This window comes from Anabrus simplex, chromosome 1, assembly GCF_040414725.1.
Source record: "Anabrus simplex isolate iqAnaSimp1 chromosome 1, ASM4041472v1, whole genome shotgun sequence".
Taxonomy (NCBI): domain Eukaryota; kingdom Metazoa; phylum Arthropoda; class Insecta; order Orthoptera; family Tettigoniidae; genus Anabrus; species Anabrus simplex.
The window spans coordinates 1,330,753,109-1,330,767,725 of record NC_090265.1 but is presented as its reverse complement, the minus strand read 5'-3'; the positions used below and the strand labels follow the sequence as shown (position 1 = coordinate 1,330,767,725).

Sequence of the window (14,617 nt, the reverse complement as noted above, 5' to 3'; positions counted from 1 at the left end):
ATTGAATTGTGCAGTTATCATTATAATGACAGGCCCTTCTTCCTACTGCCAGCCAGCTTACTGCCAGTCACACAGAGTTGGTGAGTTTCCATTAAAATAGCAGGCCACTATGCCTAATGCTGGTCACATTTTAGATGGATACATTTGTTTATAATGGCGGGCACCCTTACCTACAGCCAATCACCATCGGGTAGGGGAGTTTTGGAAAAAATTGCATGCTCCCTTGCCTTCTGCAAGTCAAATCGAGAAGTGAATTATTCATTATAATGGTAGACCCTCCTTACTAATGCAAGTTACACAGGAGTTGGAGAAGGACCCCATTCCTACTGCCAGTCAAAGTCGGTGTGGGGAGTACTGATTACAATAGCAGACACATCCTTTCTCGATTGCTACAAAACATCAATGAATATATATAGATCAACATATGAAAGTATATGCATGTTTACAATATTGTAGACCTTCATTTACAGATTAACTGCTCCTAAACAGTACGTCACATCGACAAAGGATTGTACCATAAGATGCAGTATTTAGCTGCCTAAATGGCTGGTCCTATGATATTTTCTCACATCCCATCTATTCATGGGTCAGATTGAGTTAGAAACGTTGAATAGGTTGAAATTTGTGTAAGATTATCTTACATTGCATTACTTTTCGGATAATTATGTGACATAGCATTTGGCTCACATATGGGTACTGGATCAGCCAATGTTCATGTAGAGTTTGATGATTCTTTCTTTCCTGTAAGTGATTGAAAGTATGAATTATGTAGGTAAAAAGTCCAAATTTACTTAAAATCGAGAAATAAAGATGAATCTAATGTATAAGAGATACAGATACAACTAAAGTCATAAGACCAAGATTGAAGATCACTCCAAATTGAACAGAGATTGTGCCTCCGTTATGTGATAGGACTTCCCGTTTATCCTACGAAATACCTCGAAACGAAGGTCTGCACCATCATTAAAATTGACTCCATATTTCAATATTCTTCGGGGATAAAATGTGAAAAATTTAACAATCTTGATTGTTTCCCATCCATTACAAGCTAAAATGTATAATTTTGCTTAATTTCAATTTTCCAGCTCGTGTGGCAGATTGTGAGGCAATCTTGATTTTGGGTGAGAGGGGTAAAATTTAGGACTTTCAGGAAACTATAGCTAAAAAATATGCAGATGGTCACTATTACTCCTTAAACGGAGATCTGTATGAAAATTTCACCAAAATAGTCAAGGCACAAACACAGGGTTGTTACGATATAATTTATGTAAATAGATAAGGAATCTGCTCCACTTAGAACACCTTTTGGACTATGTCCGCTGGACTTAGCCTGAGAAACTGACCTTTCATGATGTCTCCCTTATTAATCCTCCTGTTGAAAAATGCACATAAGAAAAAAAAATAGAATTGGATTTCCATCAAGCTTGGTCAATTTCCAGTCAGGTTGGTCTTGTACTTTATATATTGTGGGAGAGTAAAATCACCATTTTGTTTCCCTATAAAACCCCAGTCCATTCCAGGAATTTGAAATGATATTGACCTTAAAACCTACTCTTGGACAGGAGGATGCTAAATATAAAGTTTGGTTCAAATATCTTCAGTAGTTTTCAAGTTGTAAAAAATACGCTTTACACGCACCCACTCTTGCGTTAAGTCTGGTGGGACTTGTACCAGAAAAACGGTCCTTTAATGATATCTCCCTTATTAATCCTGGTATCAAAATGATGCACATGAGAAAAAATGTTTAGAAATTAATTTACATTAACTCTCTTGGTGCCAGGCGGTAGTGCGAACATCCGCCCTTTAAATTGCCAGAGTCGATCTGGTCAGCCGTTAACAATCCAGTCGGAAGTTGCCAGAGCCGATTACATCGGCCGGCTTAAAATTCTGTGATATACGTAATTTTGAGGCAACCTATAGTGACGTGCATACTTTTGTTACAACCTGTAGTAAAGGGGCTACAGGTTATTGTGTGCCTGGCCTTGCTTTGGCAGTTCTAAGAGGGTGTTATACCCTTCACAAGAGTCGTTTTCTGTGTTTACAAATACCGCTAACCGGTCAGTAAGAGATTGCACCTTGCAGTGAGTGGATTTGTGACAGGAAATGTTGTTCACGTGATAATTTTTCAGCAGGTGTTGATGACAATAAATTAATGCAGTATTTAGAACAGTGCAAAGTTAATGCTGATGATTTATCGGATAGCGATAGGAAATTTAGTTCAGAGAGTAGCGACGAAATTATACCGGACAGGTCCGCGGAATCACTGCAGCTAAAGAAGAGACGTTTAATTGTGTCTAACACCACTAAAGCTATTCTGAATATGGTGGTAGATGAAACTAGTGATAACGAATATGATGATGATGTCTCTGGAGAACATTTTGTGGAAATTTGTCCCAATAAACCCGACAACATTCCTCAACCTCCTGTCTCCTTGAAGGACTTAAACATGCCCTACCGTCTGATTCTCCGCCCATATCACACTTCAATTTATTTTTCACTTACTCTCTGCTTAACGTTATAGTCACATATCTATCATTACCTAAATGCCGGTCTCCGCGGGCCAAGTGTAGCGTGCCTGCCTCTCACCCGGAGGTCATGGGTTCGATTCCCGTCCAGGTCAAGAATTTTCGCCTAGTCCTGAGGGTTGGTTCGAGGTTCACTCAATCTAAGTGACCCTAAATGATAGCAATTGAGGAGATATCTGAGGGTGAGAGGGCGACTCCGGTCTGGAAAACCAAGAATAATTACTGAGAGGATCCGTCTCACTGACCATGATTCACCTCGTAAACTGCAGGTACCGAACTGAGCAGCGGTCGCTTAGTAGGTCAAAGCAAATCAGAGCTTTAGTGCCATACATTTCTTAATTTCGTAAATTCTGTTGTGTTGTAAAAGTTATTTTTCTAATATATACTACAACCGAAAACAAGAAACTATTTTTTCTGAAAACAAAAACTATAATATCAACTACTATTTTTTACTTATTTAATAATTCAGAATTATTTTAATACTGTGTTGTCCGCACGTAGAAAATTTGTTGTCAGTATTTGCCAAACATCGATACATACACGCGAATTTTATCGGTGAGTAAAATTGTCTTGTTTTTATTAGTGACATATGTTTGAATTTTTATTTTTTGCGTTTTTATTTTTCTCGTTCAAATTAGTTATTCTATAGAATTGTATTTAGAAATACATTATACATAATTACGTGTATTCTTTTGTATCGTAAATTATTTTTTCAAAGTAGATATTGAGAGAGAAATTGCGAAAATATTTTTCTCTTCCTAAAAATAAACGTTATCGACAACTATAAATCAACAATAAAACGTTTTTGACTCTTTATATCACTCCAAACCAGTTTGTTATTCTACGTTGTCGATATGTAGAAAATTTCATGCCGGTATTTGCGATACACCGGTAGATATAGGCGAATTTTTAAATACATGTATTTCCACTGAAAACGGCCTGGCACTTTACAGTAGTAGAGTGGAGGCGGAGCTCTGGCCTCTTCCAGCTGATGGGGAGCGGCCGACAAGATCGGCTCTTGGCTCCAAGAGGGTTAAGGCAGGTAGATTTCCATTAAGTTTGGTTGTGTTTATTTTGAGGGAGTGCAAAATCATGGTTTTGGTTTCGTACAAATCCCCAGTCATTACAGGGATTTAGAAACAATATTTGTGCTAAAACCTACTCAAGGACAGGTGGATTCTAAATATGAAATTTGGTGGAAATATATCCAGTAGTTTTCAAGTTATAGGATAGATAAGCAGGCAAACCGCCAAACAGACAAAACAGACACCAAAGCTAAAAATTATGCAGATGGTTATTATTACATCTGAAATGGATAACTGCATTGAAATTTCACCAAAATAGTCAATGTACAGACACATGGCCATTACGATGTTATTTATATAGAAGATGACAGATAAGCATGGGCACGTTTGTAAGGACAAACCTTCATTTCGAGATTTACTGCTCCTAAACGGTAGATCATATCAACAAACAGTTTGCACCTTAGATGTTCCATTTATCGCTCTACATGTTTGGTCTTAAAATATTTTCCCATATCTCCCATATTTATGGGTTTGATTGAGTTACAATACTTGAATGGGGTGAAATTTGGTTACATTTTTAACATTTTACATTACTTTTCACATATTTATGTGGAAGCTAGAATCATGAAATTTGGTTCGCATATAGCCATTGGTTGTGTCAGTGTGCATGCCAAATTCGATGACACTATCTCTCCTATAAGTGTGTCAAACTAAAATACAAGTAAAAAGCACAAAATTTACGAACAATCGAAATAGACAGCCAAATCTACCCTATAAGAGAGAGAGAAAGAGACGACAAAATGTTACAGGACCAAAATTGTAGATCACTCCAAATTGAACGAAGAATGTGCCATCAATTTTGTGATATGACTTACCATTTAGCCACCAAATACCTCGAAACGAAGATCTGCACCGTCATTAAATTGCCTCTATATTTTGATATTCTTCAGCATAAAAGTGAAAAATTTAAAGATCTTGGAAGTTTTCTGTTGGTTACCAGCTAAAACGTATAATTTTGCTTAATTACAGTTTTCCAGCTCATGTGGCAGATTGTGAGGCAATCTTGATTTTGGGCAGGGGGGTAAAGTTTTGGACTTACAGGAAACTATAGCTAAAATATATGCAAATGGCCACTATTACTCCTTAAAAGGAAATCTATATGAAAATTTCGCCAAAATAGTCAATGCAGAGACACGGTCGTTGCGACTTTATTTATATAGATAGATAGGGAATCTACTCCATGTATAACATCTTTTGGGCTATGTTGGCTGGACTTAGCCTAAGAAACCGACCTTTCATGATATATCCCTTATTAATCCTCCTGTTGAGGAAATGCACATGAGAAAAAGAAAGAGAAAATAGAATTGGATTTCCATCAAGTTTGGTCAATTTCCAGTCAGGTTGGTCTTGTACTTTTTATATTGTGGGTTGTGGGAGAGTAAAATCACCATTTCGGTTCCCTATAAAATTCCAGTTCATTCCGGGAATTTGAAATGGTATTGACCTTTAAAAAACCTACCCTTGGACAAGTGGATGCTAAATATTAAAGTTTGGTTCAAATATCTTCATTGGTTTTCAAGTTGTAAGAAATACGCTTTACACGCACCCACTCTTGCGTTAAGTCTGGTGGGACTTGTACCAAAAAACTGTCCTTTAATGATATCTCCCTTATTAATCCTGTTATCGAAATGATGCACATGAGGAAAAAGGTTTAGAAATTAATTTTCATTAAGGCAGGTAGATTTCCATTAAGTTTGGTAATGTATATTTTGAGGGAGTGCAAAATCACGGTTTCAGTTTCGTATAAACCCCCAGTCAATTCAGGGATTTAGAAACAATGTTTGCCCTAAAACCTACCCAAGGACAGGTAGATTCTAAATATGAAGTTTGGTGGAAATGTATCCAGTAGTTTTCAAGTTATAGAAGGACAGACAAACAGACAGACACCAAAGCTAAAAATTATGCAGACAGTCATTATTACACCTGAAATGGATAACTGTATGGAAATTTTGCCAAAATAGTAAATGTACAGACACATAATCATTACGATTTTATTTATATAGAAGATAATAATTTTGTGTGGCTATTCCTAGCCGGGTGCAGCCCTTGTAAGTCAGATCCTCCAATGAGGGTGGGCGGCATTTGCCATGTGTAGATAACTACATGTTATTGTGGTGGAGGATAGTGTTATGTGTGGTGTGTGAGTTGCAGGGACGTTGGGGACAACACGAACACCCAGTCCCCGAGCCAAGGTTACAATCTCCAACCTGGCCAGGAATCGATAGAATAAGAATCAGATAGAATCTGGCACTCTCTGGACCAAAGGCCAGCACGCTAACAATTTAGCCATGGAGCCGGACGTTTTTATAAATAATCTGTCCATATGTTTGTGCTGTCTCTTATCCCTCTGGAAGCAAATTCTTAAATGGAGCTGGAGACGCAGGAGTGTTCAGAAAATAAGGAGGGCTAAGGTTAATAACTCACTGTTTTTGATAGCGTGTTGAGATGTACAGTGTATATAGTTAATTAGTGGTAATTAAAAGTGTCATTAGGTTCTTCAGTGAAACAGAAGATTGTTTACCCTTTGGCCCTTACTAATGAGAAGTGTGATATATCATCCTTCAAGTGTACTCTTTCCTATGGAAAGTCAGTGCTTTTAATTCAAAACAATCTTCTTGTATTGTAAAAATATATTGCAAATAAATGTTTCACTGTTTTGATTTTCCTTCTTTAATTAAATGTTCATTAAAATTTCTGTCTGTTTTAGCGATCTCTTGTCACAGCAACCAAAACACGTAAGAAGCAACAGACCGAGCTGATCAAAATGGCTCTACAAGCTCAAGAGGATAAAAAGCGTGTTGAGAGAGAGAATTTCCTGATAACTACTATTCCTATTACAGTGCAAGCAGCTTATGAACCTAGCTTGTATCATGCTGTGGGAGATGATCATGATGAAGGTACACTAATCCTTAGTTACTTATATTTATTATCCCCTCGTAGTTGACTCAGAAAATTATCCAGTGGGTATTATAATATATTCAGTCAAAATATCTGGTGATATATGAAGATATGAATTTGTTTGTCTTCCTCTTTCTCTCTCTCTTCCAGTACAATGGAACCTCAATTTTCTGTTTTTGGAGAGACCACAGGAAAAAAACATACAACATGAGAAAATGGAAAATCTGGGAGCAAATTAAAACTATCAATACCGTATTTCACGGCATAATCGTCGCCACCGTGTAATCGTCGCATCCTTTATTTTCAATACAAAAATTGGACTTTAAACCTTTAATTACATAATCGTCACACGTCCAAATTTTGTTCACTAATCTGGTTAAAAGGTAAATGGAACTGCAACGTAAGTTGCACATGAATGCGCAATTTAAATACGTGTATGGTTTATGGGCAATTTGGCAACACAGTCACGTATGCGACATGTTGCACAACGTATAAATAAATAATACCGGTATATGTACGACGCATGGCTTACCGGTAGACTATCGGCAGTTTGACAACGTGGTCGCGAGACAGTGTACTATTTATTCACCACCTACATATTATGCTTACCGGTAGGCTATCGGCAGTTTGACAACGTGGTCGCGAGACAGTGTACTATTTATTCACCACCTACATATTATGAGTTCCCATTTGAAATACGTAAGGCTGTAAGTTATCGCTTATCGGCAACGTCGCCAGGAAATACCGGCTAGGTAGGTTGAATGGACCTCGAACCAGCCCTCAGATACAGGTAAAATTCCCTGACCCGGCCGTGAATTGAACCCGAGGCCTCCGTGTAAGAGGCAAGCACGCTACCCCTACACCATGGGTCCGGCTCCTGTGTTATTGCGCACGAAGTGAAATCCAAGACGATAACGCAGATTTCCACGGAATTATTCAGCCGAATTATTTACGATGTCTCAGTTGTCATCGCTAGACTCTTATCTTACTACTACGTCATAAGTGTCCGGGCATGGGATGAAAACTTTTATCCAAGCAGTCAAGATAATTATTATCCAATGCTATTAAAGTTTTATTTTATAAACTCGTCAGTAATGTAATGTAAAATCATCAATAATTGGGAAGAAATATTAACCTAATTACCGTATGTTTAAAAGAAATTGAAAAAAATGAATGTTTGTTACTGACGTCTCGGAATACAGTCAACTATACAGGAGATCTACACCATGCTAGCTAGAGCTCCGGTTTGCGAGCTTTGCGCAAGCGCAGTAGTGTGTCGCAACCAACGAGCTAAACTGATAAATTGTTGCATGCTTCCTTGCTGCCTAACAGTATTGGCTGCTCTGGAATGGACAGATCACATTAACGTGTGAAGCATTTATAAGCGATTATGGGTAAATATAGAAACTATTCTGCGGGCTTCAAGCTAAGCGTAATTGCCTTCGCTGAACAGCACGGGAACAGAGCTGCAGAAAGAAAATTTTCTGTGAGTGAAAAGTTGGTGCGTGACTGGCGGAAAGTAAAAAACAAGCTAAAAAGCACAAACCCTTCTAGACGCGCGTTTAGAGGTCCTAAAACAGGGAAGTTTCCTATAATTGACGAAGAAGTGTTTAGGTACGTCAGTGAAATACATAACAATGGCTGCAGTGTATCATATGAAATGTTACAAATTAAGGGACAGGAGGTAGCGCGCAAACACAACATACCGGTAACTCAGTTTAAGGCGACTCGTGGGTGGATTAAGGGGTTCATGCGACGACACAATCTGTCAGTGCGAAGGAGAACAACACTAAGCCAAAAGTTGCCTGCTGATTACACGGACAAGATTGTAAATTTTCACCGATTTGTCATACGTTTGCGCAAGGAAACTTCGTACTTGCTTTCTCAAATCGGTAATGCCAATCAGATATGCCTCGCAATAGCACTATTGCGCTAAAAGGATCACGGAGTGTATTAATGAAAACCAGCGGTAGTGAGAAGTTGCTAGCCATTACAGCTGACGGGAGAAAGTTGCCGCCTTACATCATTTTCAAGAGGAAAACGATGCCTAAGAATATACAGTTTCCCCGTGGAATTCATGTACGAGTGCAACCAAAGGGTTGGATGGACGTAGAACTCATGCTGGACTGGGTTAAAACTGTGTGGAATAGAAGACCTGGTGCACTACTAAAACAACCAGCTCTGCTTGTTTTAGATAGTTTCCGAGGTCACCTCGTGAACGAAGTGAAGCAAATTCTCACTACAAATAAGACACGACAGATAGTCATTCCTGGTGGCCTAACATCTGCTTTGCAGCCACTAGACGTATGTGTTAATAAACCCTTTAAAGACCACTTACGTCGATTTTACAACGAGTGGATGATGAGCGGCGATCAGCAATTGACGCCCGCCGGAAATATCATGCGTCCACCCTTGGACTTGCTATGCTCGTGGGTGAAGAAGAGTTGGGATCTTATACCACCTGAACTAGTCTCCAAGAGCTTCAAAAGGACTGGGATTTCGAATGCACTAGACGGTTCCGAAGATGACGCAGTGTGGCAGGGAGACGAAGAATCTGATACTGGTATTAACAGAGGCGAGGACGGCGCATCAGATAGCGAAACCTGCGATAGCGACACCGAAGATTTGGAATAAATTACATACCGGTAAGTCCGCATTTCACAACAAAGCGATAATTTTTTGCAAGTGTAATATTTTAACTTTAATACTCAAATTAATGACAAATTAATACGTTCATTTTTATTTTCAGGTTGGAAAAACATTCGCCGAATTGTTGCGAAAAATTATGAATTTTGTTTTAGACTATTTTAATTATTTTGATGTATAAACGCGAGTATTACGTGCATCTTAAATTTGTATCAAATACAATTTAGTTATAAATACATTTTTTGAGTAATACAAATACTGGTATTAAATATTCATCGTATAATGGTCGCACCCTACAATTGTTTTCGAAAATTTTGGTATAAAAAGTGCGACGATTATGCCGTGAAATACGGTAATTTGGCTAAACTTCACAAAAATGAAATATGTACAATTATAATCTTACAAACACTCCTAATCCAAACCAAAACAAACCATACCACAGCTGTAATGGGCCTTTGCTTACCAGGTGACCACTGCTAAGCATGAAGGCCTGCAGATTACAAGGTGATGCATGGTCAGTGTGATGAATCCTCTCGGCCATTATTTCTGGCTCTCCAGACTACCATTAGATAGTTCTTCAATTGAAGGTAATCACGTAGGCTGAGTGGACCTAAAAACAGTCCTCATATCCAGGTTAAAACGCCTGACCTGTCCAGGAATCAAACCCAGGGCATCAGTGAGAGGCATGTAAGCTAGACTGCAGGGCCGGCTTCAAACGTGAGTTAAAAATCTCAATACTTTACATTCAGTTTTACTATGGAAACTTTGTCAGTTTCCTGTGAAAACTTCTTTTACGTCATGAAATTTGATCAGCCAAACTCATGGAAAAATATAATTATGCCGAGCCAAACAACAGTCGACCGTAAGTAGTTGTTAAATTCTCTAATCTAATAAAGTATGAGGGTAAGTTAATAAGTATCAGCCATTTTGCTCTGATTGTCTTTAGGGCGCTATTTGGCATTGTGTGCTCACAGCCATTAGATGGCACCATTGTCTACATCTGTGGTAGGTTTCAGCATTACCGGTATCCGATCAGTACAGCTTACGCTGTTGCGATGTAAAGATGGCCATGTCCCTCTTTGTTTGCACCAAGGAAGAGCAGCATTCTGTAATCTGGTTTTTGTGGTCTAAGGGTGTACCAGGAGCAGAAATTCATAGAAGATTTACAGCACAATAAGGGGACAATGTTTTGCCACAGTGGATGCTTCCATTCCAAGCTCTGATGTTTGCTCTCTGGTTCAAAGTGGTGAAACCATGTTTCATCTCCAGTGATGATCCGTTTCAGAAATGTTTCACCATCATTAGCATGATGGTTCAGTAGGTGCTGACAGATTCTCACATGATTACACTTCTGCTCTTCATTGAGTTGTTTTGAACCTATCTCGAACAGACTTTGTGAAAGTTAAGCCTGTTATGCATGATGTCATTTGCAGATGTGATAACGAGCAGCAGTTTAGTGAACACTAGTTTGCATTCAGTAAGTTGAAGATGCTTTTGTACAGCTACAGCTATCGTCAAACTGCCAACATATGACGTTTCTATGAAAATAGCTCAAAATATGATCTTATGACAAAAAAAAAAGCCAAAATATGCATTTATATGTCAAATAAAAATCACTTAATTGTGCCAATAATCACCTGATTTGCACCAAAATCATATCAGGCAAGAAAATAGAGACAAAGAAAAAAATATGACTTTTCCTAAATATCCAAGCCCTAGTAACAAAGCAAGTTTGTAGCCTCATCAGCCTAATGACCGTAACCTTGGGAGAAGGCGTTTATTCATGCTCTAGAGAGTTAATTATTCCTGTAAATCTTTTGCGCGTGGCACCCAATTTTGTCATCTATATTTTATTCTAGTTACAAATTATCTATTCCGTGTTTCAATTTTGCCAAGAAGTTACAGTACATTGCCATCTTGAAAAATTGCTTCTAGTTTGAGGTTCCTATTGGAGTATAGCAGTTTGAGATAATGGGAAGAAATAAATTGTAAATTTTGGTCTTCTCTGAGAAGGTTTGTTGATATCTTTTTTTCAATTCAAGTCAGTTAAAAGAAATGGAACAGTAATCTGAAATAAAGTTTAATATTTAGACTGTTTGTTTCATGGGAAAGAGAGCAGTATTTACAGACATGTTCAGTTCTTGCTGCAGGGGATGAAGAACAGGCAGAGAACCAACAGCGCAATGCCTCTCATCACTTTCACTCAGCACATTCATTGTTTCCATCATCTTTATGCTCAGCCGTCATCCAGATCATCAACCTCTTAGATGATGCAGCTGTCTCTGCAGATGGAAATGCTGTTTATGAAGTAGCCTATCAGGTATGCCAATAGCACAAGTACTGGTATTTGTAATGATTATAATTGATCACTTTGTAGCTAAATGTAGGAAGTTCCTTCAGATATTCTTTTTTTCTCTGTTCAAACCTTTTCAAGTGCAATTCGAGAAGAAATATAGATTTTCATTGTATGTATGGTGTAAGAACCAAAATATTACAACCTGTGTCTGAAAAGTTCGTTGAATGGTCTCGTAAAATAAAGACAACGTAAGTTACACTCAAAACTCCTTTACTGGCCTTCAAAGTAATCTCCGTTAGCTACAATACACTTTTGACATCGACTGTAAAGCTGCTCGAAGGTGGCAGCAAATGCTTCTTTTGGAATCTCCTGGAGAACCCTTGTCACGTGTTGTTTAACTGTTACACTGTCGAACCGGTGGCCTTTCAGGGCTCTGGATTTTGGTCACAAACGCCAGTGAAATCACCCAACATTTCCACCTGAGGTTGCTTCTGCTCGTCTGTCAGGTTGTGCGGTACAAACCGGGCACAAATCTTCCGCTTCTTCAAATGTTCGTGAACAGTGGTCCTTACACTGTCCTTGCCTACACCCACTTCATCTGCTATCATTCATAAGGACAATCGCTAATCATTCGCAAGCATCTCTCGCACTCGTTCCATGTTGTCTGGGGATGTGCTCGTGGTTGGTCGACTCGAACACGCCTCGTCCTCAATACCATCCTTTCCATCATGAAAGCGTTTAAACCAGTCAAAAATGCACATTTCAACAAATACATGTAACTTTTTTAAGGTTACACAAACAGTATTGAATAGGTGGAAACCTTTAGCTTTTGTTTTACACTAGACTGGAATAGTGTCGCTAGTCACTTCTGCACTAATTCACTCACAGAACTAGTGCAGTGATAGTTCGTACCAGCTGATAACAGTGCAGTGGTAGTTCCTACCAGCTGATAACAGGACTTTGCACAGTATTTGGAATACTCAGTTTCACAATAGGAAGGCTACTGGAGTACCGGTAGTAACGTCTTTATTATGAAATTCATCCAGAACTTTGTGATGATCGAAGTAGTGGATGCATCAAATACAGGAACATTTCTTTTTCTCGGCTTTGGACCCAAGAATATTGGGATGCATACATTATGCAAGGTTTTTAATTATGCAAGAAAATACGATATTAAGGTTTAAAAAATAGCGCCCATCATACCTCTTCAGTTTATGATAATAATCACACGTTTAGCTATGAGGTTATAATCCTACTTGAAGCAGCAGTTTTTTAAAATTTGGTTATTCCTTTTTCGATGACCCTGTATATTTATTAGTCTCTTATAATATAAGGGTATTCATGGTAGGTGAGCCCTTGAGAAGGATACTTTAAATACACTGCCAAAAAAAGAAACTTCAACATCCATAAGAACTGTGTGCAGTGGCACCAGGGTATAATATGTGCATACTGAGGGGTTGTTGTGTTAGTGATTCATTTGTCATGGACATCAGATGGCACTCTTGACATGTGGCCATGCACATTCTGTTAGAGGTGAACAGTATTTGCATTATTCATTCTAGGGTACAACCATGCCCCTTTGATGAGTATGTGCTCCTGTTGAATAACTGCAGCCATTTGAACTGGGTCACTTTATAGATCTGTGGGAAGCTGGATGGATATATCGAAGGATTGCTGCACATATTGAGCATGATGTATCAGTGGTGGGTCGCTGCTTTCAGCAGTGGCCTATGAAACATTCCCACACCCGTAGAAGAGGCTTCAGACATCTGTGTAGTACAGACGCACATCAAGATCAACGCATTGTGTGAGCAGTGGTGGCCGATTGAACATCATCTAGGAATGAAGTCCGGTCACAAGTTGTACCTGCTGTGTCACCAAGGACCACTGGGAACCGTTTGCTTACAGCAAGATTGCGATCACGTGTGTCTCTGGCCAGGCTACTACTGACACCACAACACTGCCAAGCACAGCTACTCTGGTGTCGTTAGTACTCATGGTTACAGGTGGTGATTCTGCAGCGTAACATAACCAGTATGATATGACAGATCGCTTGTGAATAAAATGACCTTGTCCTTGAAGATGTTGCATGTTTTTCTTTCTGGCAGTAGATGTTATGCGAGATTCTTTGCATTCCACTTTCCATAATTTAACATTAAATCATGTTTACCAGGTCATATGGAGCTGTTTGGTAGAAGACAGTGCTCTCTTCTTGCGATATGTGTTGGAGAGGCTGACTAGAGAGAAGCAGGACCTCATGTTTAAGATTTTACGTCATTTGGTGCGGTTTGTACCTAAACTACCTCAACAGGCTGCATTTGCACTGTACAACTACATCATTGGCTATGTCATGTTCTATGTTCGTTCTCCACAAGAAGATGGCCAAAAACTTATAGGCACTGCTCTATCAATCTTATGGATGGTAAGTGTCACAAATATTAAAACTACCCATGTAATTATGTAGTTGGTATGCATATACCTGGTGGTTCACCAGTCCCTTAAAATCCCCACCAATACATCACCCATCAAACACCACCAGGTCATATGGGTTATATTGCTCTGCTTCCCATGCATATGATAGCAAGGTACGATGAGCCTACCTGGTACAGGAAATGTGGCTGCTATGCATTCCCATGTCAAAACATACAGACCATGCAACAAATTTGTTCCTATGGCCATCTGTTATTATGCATGTACCTGGGTTATGCCAAGGGACCCATCAAGGTTGGACACCATATGAACACTAAACCAGGAAGCAGAGCTCTGCAACAGATCTTAAATGTCAAGGTGGTAGAGTGTACACCCACAGTAGGTTCAAATCCCAGCTTATGCCAATATTTTTTCTGGCATTCACAGTGTCCCCATACTCATATAGGGCAGAGCCTACCCAATTCATATGACTGGAATATGTTATGTTAGGTATGCATGCTACCCTTATGCTCTGTGTAGTATGAACAGGCATAACACACAGCCCAGTTATTCCCACCGGATGTATTCCACTGATGAGTACTTGAAGATGTTCTTGGTCTATGGTAAAGCATAACAGAACATCTTGCGGCTATATTACAACACTCAGTACGTTTCAGAGTCAGAATGATCTCTACGTGACACAAGATCTCTGCGACATACATGGGCTGGTAGGAATGTTCCAATGTATTGGGGTGTGA

At 39.0% G+C, this 14,617-nt stretch overlaps 1 protein-coding gene across 1 annotated transcript in view; it reads left to right on the top strand.

Annotated features, from left to right (window-relative positions):
• The window catches only part of unc80 (unc80, NALCN channel complex subunit), a 1,117,323-nt gene that overhangs the window by 803,372 nt on the left and 299,334 nt on the right, over positions 1-14,617 (top strand). Inside the window, exons 39-41 of the mRNA XM_067137759.2 lie at positions 6,318-6,507; positions 11,293-11,474; positions 13,624-13,872. Of these exons, the coding sequence (XP_066993860.2) occupies positions 6,318-6,507; positions 11,293-11,474; positions 13,624-13,872 (621 nt within the window). The remainder of the gene's footprint in view (positions 1-6,317; positions 6,508-11,292; positions 11,475-13,623; positions 13,873-14,617) is intronic.